This window comes from Mandrillus leucophaeus, unplaced genomic scaffold (assembly GCF_000951045.1).
Source record: "Mandrillus leucophaeus isolate KB7577 unplaced genomic scaffold, Mleu.le_1.0 Scaffold668, whole genome shotgun sequence".
Classification (NCBI taxonomy): Eukaryota; Metazoa; Chordata; class Mammalia; order Primates; family Cercopithecidae; genus Mandrillus; species Mandrillus leucophaeus.
This window is the reverse complement of record NW_012107230.1, coordinates 1688177-1696784: the sequence shown is the minus strand read 5'-3', so window position 1 is coordinate 1696784 and position 8608 is coordinate 1688177. Positions and strand designations below refer to the sequence as shown.

The 8608-nt window shown below is 38.2% G+C and overlaps 1 protein-coding gene across 5 annotated transcripts in view; it reads right to left on the bottom strand.

The window, feature by feature from the left end:
* Positions 1-263: 263 nt before the first annotated feature.
* FGF13 (fibroblast growth factor 13) overlaps positions 264-8608 on the bottom strand; it is a 581422-nt gene continuing 573077 nt past the window's right edge. For all 5 annotated transcript variants that reach the window (XM_012001629.1, XM_012001633.1, XM_012001631.1 and 2 more), the window contains 2 exons: positions 4233-4431; positions 264-1662 (listed from right to left, as the gene is read on the bottom strand). In XM_012001629.1, the coding sequence (XP_011857019.1) occupies positions 1526-1662; positions 4233-4431 (336 nt within the window). In that variant the 3' untranslated portion in view covers positions 264-1525. The remainder of the gene's footprint in view (positions 1663-4232; positions 4432-8608) is intronic.

The window sequence follows — 8608 nt, the reverse complement described above, 5'->3', positions numbered from 1 at the left end:
GCAGAGAAAATACTAGCACAAAGGTCTCATTTGTATAATTTGACCACTGAATGGGAACGTGATTTCCTCTGTACCAATCTGAAGTCCAGGTACAGTAACTAGTGAAATAAACACATTTTAAGGTGTTCATGTTAATATGAATCTCTAGACTGTAGATCATCTGAGGACAGTGACCTTAGCTACATTATACAATGTTTACCTCCAGATGCTACTTCAGTTACTGGCACATAATGGACACTCAATAAATACATGTTGGAAGATGATTCTTTGAATGAATATAAAGAGTTTATTCGGTGCGTATTTGGGTATACAACAACAAATATTAAACAACTTTTTTAAACTTTTTGTGCACAGGACAGAAAACTGCCTGTACATGCTATGTCCACTTTTGGAACACAGATTTTTAACAATTATTAATGCACAAATCTTACATATCATGCAACTCTATGCCAAGAACCCAACTTTCTTCCATGCAACAGATATGAAGATCTAAATGGAAACCTAGCTAAGTCTTAAACACTTTTCCAGTAGCAAGTATAATATATGTTGTTGAGGGAAAACCAGTCTTAACAATTCCTTGGACACATTATTCATATGCCAAATACAATGACAGGAGGACTCATACATATACAGGTAAGACATTTCTTGTTTTAACAACACAAAAGACAACATCACAGTTCCACAGTTCCTGTCTTTACACAAGAAGCCACAACAATAGTTTCACATGATACACAAATGGAATTAAGAGAAATCTACACTTGAGGATAATTTTTTGAAGATATCTTTACTGACTGGGATTGACAATACAACTCAATTTCTACGCACAAAGTACAGCACAATAACTTGACTAGAATACTACAAAAAAGAAAAGAAAAAAAATTGGTAAAATCACAAGAACACTGTTACCTTGAGCCTGAGAAGCCAATTCAGATTCAACCCTGAATTTGGTTGATTTGGATTAAGTGACGCAAAAAGTCAATAGAACCATTGAATTTCAGAAATCATAAAGTTGCACTATGCCAAAGAAAAGAGTACATGTGAATCAAGCGTAGATAGAAAACATCAAGCCAAGAAAACAACACAATTCACATAATTTTGTTTGCCCCGACAAAACATTTAAGCAGTTAATTTTGTTATGTTTTGTTTTGTTTGTTTTTGAAGAACAATTGTGGTCTTTGAAATTTTCTTGGTGGGAGAGCAAATTTTGATCAGCATTAGTGCTGTGAAATCTTTTTGGATTATCATCCCCAAAGTACAGGTGAGATCATGAGAAAATTTGGCAGTCCTTCTCCCAGATTTAGTTCACTGAAATGCTTGGCATTCTTTTGCACAAGCTCAATCTAAATAATGGGGCTTTAGTATGGATGATAAGAAGGTCTAATGGCAGATAGAATAGTGAACTCTGCCTGTTTGTTTGGTAAATGTCACTGACAAATTTGAACTTTTGGGTGAAGGACTGCTAGAAGAATTCAACAGCACCTGGAGGTAAGGTTCTGTTACAGAGCCCTTCTTTTGCCCTCACTGGCTACGTTGATTCATTGTGGCTCATGGATTTGCCTCCGTTCAGCACGCCGGAGACACTTCTGCTCTTGGTTGGGGTCCCGCTTCCAGATCGGGAGAACTCCGTGAGGTCGTGCAGTGATGGCTCCTTGTACATGGCCACTGAAAAGCACACAAAGATCGTGTAAAAGGCCTTCAAATGGGCATACCAATTGTGAAAATGTCTAAGAATAGCTGGTAGGTGTTCTGTGCTACACACCTAAATGACAAGTATGTGAGGTAATGCATATGTTAATTAGCTTGATTTAGCTATTCCACAATGTATATATATTTTAAAATATCTTGTTCATAATAAATATATACAATTTTTATGTCGATTATAAATTAAATTCAGAAAAGGAAAAAGAGAAAAAAAATACATTAAAAAAATGGGCGCACCGCACTGGTCCTCAACTTTTCTTTTGGTTACTAGGCTTCTGTGCCTTAAGCCAGACATGAAAAATACCGCTTTCAAGGACTCAGTAGAGAGTGGACAGGATCAGATTAAGCAGAAATCTAGCCTTGGTGTAGTAGTGTGTAAAGAATTTTAATGCCCAACTTCAGTGACATATGGTTATGTAAGAGAGGATTAATAAAAAATGCATTTAATAAACCTCTTAGAAGTTTAAATATGATCTATAGCATACTGTGCAAGGCAAATATTAAAATGGAAAATATTTTAAAACACTGATTTCTATCATACTTTAAAATGAAACACTTTAAGAGCCTAAGTATTGGATAATTCTTGGTCTATTAAATGGTAAAATGTATTATTGTTGTGCTATAAATAAACATAATAGCTTAGAGTTATGGAACACTTATAACACTAGATACTTCCCTAAGTGCTTTGCATGCATTATCCCATTTAGTCCCTATGAGAATCTTATGAGTACTCTTATCCATATTACACAGATGAACTTGAGGCATACACAGGAAAATAAACTGTTCAAGACCATCCAGTTAGTAAAAAGTGAAGTTGGGCCTTGAATCTAGGCAGTCTGGCTCCAAAAAACGCGCTGTAAAACACGGTGCTATGCTTGTGTGAATTGCGCAGTGTCTGCCTCTATTCTAAACCCCTACTCTAACCCCAGGCTAGTAATCTCTTTGAAGTCTTCCTCTGCTTTGCCTGCATTTTCTGTCTCTTCTCTACCATATCTCACTATTTCTTATATTCCTATCTTCCATAGCCTATTCTTATCCCTCACCCTTTCTAATTTGCTATTAATTTGCTAATAATGATGGGAAAACTATAAGCAAAATTTGCTGAAATAATATGTTGGGCCCTTAGAGAGGACCCAAGGAACTTTCTGGTGTTAAGTGTACACACATTTTTTTTTGAGACGGAGTCTCGCCCTGTCACCCAGGCTGGAGTGCAGTGGCGTGATCTCAGTTCACTGCAAGCTCTGCCTCCAGGGTTCACACCATTCTTCTGCCTCAGCCTCCTGAGTAGCTGGGACTACAGGTGCCCACCACCACACCTGGCTAATTTTTTTGTATTTTTATTAGAGACGGGGTTTCCCCGTGTTAGCCAGGATGGTCTCGATCTCCTGACCTCCTGATCTGCCTGCCTCAGCCTCCCAAAGTGCTGGGATTACAGGTGTGAGCCACCACATCCGGCTGTGTACACACATTTTTAACACCTATGTTTCTGCCCAGGCAACACTGTAGCATAATTTGGGGGTCTTGGCTGTCCTGAGTTAGTATGTAAGTTACTTCTACATAAGTAAAGTGTCACTATATGTACATGCATTATGGAAAAATTAAAATCAGGAGAGCAAATGTTTTTGAGTGTTACAGAATGTAAGGTTTTAAAATAAATGTCTTAATGTGGAACGATTGTTTCATTTTCAAAAGTATTATTAAGGGCTGTTTTAAATTACTATTTCTAAATGTTCAACATCACTAATCATCAGGGAAATGCAAATTTAAACCACAATGAGATACCACCTAAATGCTGCAAGAACGGCCATAATTAAAATGTCAAAAAACAACAGATGTTGGCATGGATGTGGTGAAACGGGAACACTTTTACACTGCTGGTGAGAATGTAAATTAGTACAACCACTATGGAAAACAGTATGGAGAATCCTTAAAGAACTAAAAGTAGCATTGGATCCAGCAATCTCACTCCTGGGTAGCTACTGAAAGGAAAATAAGTCACCATATGGAAAAGACGCCTGCACAGGTATGTTTATAGCAGCACAATTCACAGTTGCAAAGATATGGAACCAATAAAGTGCCCATCAATCAATGAGTGGATAAAAAAAAGTGGCATATATACACCATGGAATACTACTCAGCCATATAAAAGAACGATACGATGTCTTTTGCAGCAACTTGGATGGAGCTGGAGGCCATTATGCGAAGTGAAGTAACTCAGGAATGGAAAGCCAAATATTGTATGTTCTCACTTAAGTGGGAGCTAGGCTATGAGGACACAAAGCATAAGCATGATGTAATGGACTTTGGGAACTGGGGTCGGGGGAAGGTTGGGAGCGGGGTGAGGGCTAAAACCATACATATCGGGTATAGTGTATACTGCTTGGGTGATGAGTGCACCAACATTTCAGAAATCATCACTAAATAGCTTGTCTATGTAACCAAAAACCACCTGTACCCCCAAAACAAATGAAATGTAATAAATCAATATTATTTAGTAGCATGATCCATAGTTCCCAAAATATCAAATGTACCTTTTAGCGGTTTGGGTAGAAAATGAGCTGCAGGTTTGTTCTTCTTCACATGGTTGCCTTTCATGATCTCGCCTTCTTTGTTCAGACCCAGATACCACCCTCGGCCTGACTGCTGCTGACGGTATATCATTGATGAATATGTCACATAATAATTTTCAAACACTGATTCTTTGAATTTGCACTCAGGTGTGAAAAGTTCCTGCAACAAAAGTATATAAACAAAAGTTCAGTGTTTATAGCTACGGATTTCCTGTAGAATCATGCGGTATCGCCTTTTAGGAGGTTAAGACATACTTTGTAAAAGCTTGTATGACTGGTGCTCTATTTTAATAGTATAAACTATCATCATTGGAAACCAGCAGACTATATAAAACATTTCACGTGATGCTTTAGAAAAAGCCGTAAGTGAAAGTGTTATCGATCAATGATTAGCTCTTTTTGTAATAGGTAATGGGAACATCAGAATAAGCCACATAAGTGAAATATATGGGACAACTACAAGAGCCAAGGATTGAAAAGACAAGCACAAAACTGACACATGGAGCTTTGTTCCCTTCAGGGTTCAATATGAAAAAAAAAAAAAAAAAACATTCGGTCCTTGTACTTAATTTTCATGGATTCTTGAGTTATGATACACTACGGTTGTCAATTGCCTCAGGCTGAAACCTGTGTTACAATGCTTTCTGCCTATGTTTCTAAAAGAATGCTACAAAGAAAGCCTACCTTTTACTTTTAGGTAAACCAAATTGATTTTTTTTTTTTGGATCAATGAACCTTGACTTGAGACAGAAAGAAAAATTCCCCCCTCACCCCATCCTTGCCTTACAGTAACATTTACATGCAAATCAATACAAAAGCAAGGAATTTACAGTGATTTTACTAGCAGACATGATAGAGCAGCCCAGTGGACTTTGAACTCAGGAATGTGGTTTTCGGTTATGCATTCGGCCATTTTTACTTTAGACTGGATTTTTCAAAAGAAGGGCTCCTGCCCTCAATAGACCATTTCAAGGAAAACAAAAAACAAAAAACAAAAAAACAACCTTTTGTGTGTTTGAGTGTACGCGTGTCTATGTGTACAATAAACAGCCATTAAAAATGATAATTTCTAAGCTAAATGAAATGAATAGTCGATCTGATTCTATAAGTAATCCACAGAGTACCAAAGGGCCTACTTGGAGTGGAAGATCATTAGGAAAATGCTAACTGAGCTACATGTGATAGAGGCACCAATTAACCTACCCGAGTTTTGCTAATTTGCTGAGATGTTATCAGGAAAAACACTTGGTACTATCATCAAAAACATGTATACAAACAAATATTGCAAGCTTTCTGGGGCACCAGTCTTTGAAAAACAATGTCTCCGTGGTTTTACCTTTCTTTATTTTCATATTGGATACCATTTCAAGCAATACACACTAGCTGAGCAGCAACATTTGAAGCCCTCTCAGTCACTTCAGCAGAGAGGGATATAGTCCTCATGCAAGGCAGCTTTTCTCTGAAATTTAAGCACTCAAGCAATTTCCTTTCCTTTTTTCTAGGATTCTACGATCAGTGCTTCACACAGTAATCTGCCTAATCTCCCCTCAGCTTCCCAATCTGGCTCCCAGAATGCACGAATTGGAGTATCTTTGGGGGTTATTTCAGCCTAGGGGCACACTCATAGATCTTCAGAGGATTCACACAAATTCAACCTACTCAAGAAGCAATGTACTTCTAAGGCAACTGTCACATGTTAGGAACCAAAATGTTCTATTTATGGGCTGTGAAAACTCCTCTTTGTAGGATTTCTCAACATAGAGAAAGCCAAGAAAGTACCAAGAAATTTGACTAGAAGTCTCCACATTTCCTTTAGTGATGAGGACAGCTACACAGAACGTTGCTGAAATTCTTTGGGAATTAAATCACTGTACGGAAAAAAAATCATCATTGGAGAATGGATTTTCCTTTCATAAAGAGTCAAACCATTTGAAAATAAATCTGGTGAAAAATGCATATGATCAAGGCAAGTGATACCAATGAGCCACATAAACAATGTATGGCTGACTCCAGAATGGTGAGATGCGATCATTGCATATTCTAAGTCAGGTCCCCAAAATGGGCTGCATTTAATGTCTTGTGAGATAGCAGCATTCATTCATTCATTTAATACACATTTTCTAAGGATCCATTATGTACTTGGTTGGTGCTAAATATTCATAGGTAAGTAGTATGTGGCCTCGGACAGCTTATCATATATTTGTAGGTGTCAAGCGTGTACCCAAATGTCATAGATACAATGTGTGCTACCGTAAGGAAAGAAAGGAAGGCTTACAGGAGGCGCTATATGAAAACAGAAAAAGCCAGACTTAATTCTGACTGAGGGACTAGGGAGGGATTCACAGAGAGGTATCATTTTAGTCAAGCTTTTCAATACAGAAAACGGAAGAATAATATTTGAAGCACAGAGCCACACTTCCTCTACTTTTTCTGTATTCTCTGTCTCAGTAATTGGAGTCCACCATCCTGGCAGCTGCTCACACTTAACACTTCAGAGGGCCTTTCATTTCATTCCCGTGCTCTCTAGTCCATGATCCATGACCTTCACCTTCCATTCCCAATGCCACTGCTCTACTTTGCGCCTTATTACCTCTTCACTGGACTGCTGTCATAACCTCCTAACTGGCTTCTTCTCTTCAGCTGGCAGGTTTGCTTTCCTAAAGCAAAGTTCCCTTCCTTGGGAAATTTGGATGATTTCACCTTGCCTATAGTAAAAACAACAAACAACTTGGTGTAACATTTAAAAATTCTCCACAGTTCAGTCACTACCATGCCTTCCAGCGTCATCTTCCAGTGTCATTCACCACAGAACCAACCATGTATCCCTTTGTGCTTTACTGAGGCCATTCATTTCCTTTGCTGAGAATGTCATTCCTTTGTTTCTCTACCTGCTGGCTTTCCTCTAATCCTCCAAGGCCTAGCTCAAATATGACTGTTTCCAGAATCACATATAATCTCTCCCAATCAGAACTGATTACACCTGTTATCTGTGCTGCCATCAGCTCTATCTACATCTCGAGCATGGCCCTGTGACTCATACAACTGTATGATTAGCTCCAGATGGTAAGGAACTTGTCTTACTTTTTCCCCCCATCTACCTTCCCCCCACAAAAATGACACAGTAGCACATGGCAGACCACTTGATTATTGTTTATATAATTTGAATTTCAGATGTTCAGATTTAAATATTGGAAATTCTAGGATTCGGAATTATCAACTAGTAAAAAGTCTGCAGGGAATTTCCCTAATACCGTATCATGAAATCAGCTGTATGTAAAATGAGGTTGTCACTGCATGGACAGATTCTGCAAGTGTAATTTAGTATCTGTTAAGAATAACATAGCACCTACAACATCAGGAGAAAAAACTTGGCAATTGTTACAACTATCGAAAAATGGCAAGGAAGGACTCAATGAACTGAATGCTCTGTCACATCCTGGCAATTTCTTAGTCATCACCACTAAATTTGGACTCAAAAACTCCGTAGAGAGGGAGAAAAATGAGGCCAAAAAAAGAATGTTGAAGCAACCAAAGGAGTGTTCTGTTCTCTGTGTATGACACTGTCATTTTATCCAGTGTTGAGTAGGCAGAAGAGGCTTGATTTTTATCAAATGGGAAAAAATGTGAACATCCCACCCAACACAGGCAGGTCCACCAAAAGGATACAGTTTCACCCCTATGTCTCTGCAGTGATTCATACGAATAATAGAAACTGGATTTGTCCCAACCCACGAAATCCCTGTTCAGAGGAGACTAGGTAGATGTATGCCAAGGAACCAACCTACTTTGATTGATCTGGAGATGCTCGCTAGTGCACTGGAAGAAGGTACCATAGCGGTCTTGACACATGGGAGGCACTAAATAAAGGCAGCAATCACTGTGTTCTGGATTTAATAGGCACTAGATAAATATCTGCTATTGTAATTAATGCATGAATGAGTTAGAAAGATGTCATGCATTCCCTGCAGAGTCACTGAGAAATTACTTGACATGAGTACAAAATAAAAGATGCTTTAAGTCTTATAACCTTTTATGTGTTGATTTCTCTTAAAAGAAATATATGTTTTGCATATCTATGTTTTTTTCAGGAAAATAACAACTTTTTGTTTAATGAAATAATCAATCTGTCTCTAAAATTTTTCCCCTGTATAATCATGTCTATTCCCCTTGAAGTTCAATGTTTGTTTCTTAGTGAATACTGAACCTTTTATTTAAGAAATTCATGGTGGCTCACGCCTGTAATCCCAGCACTTTTGGAGGCTGAGGCGGGTGGATCATGAGGTCAGGAGATTGAGAGCATCCTGGCTAACATGGGGAAACCCTGTCTCTAGTAAAAA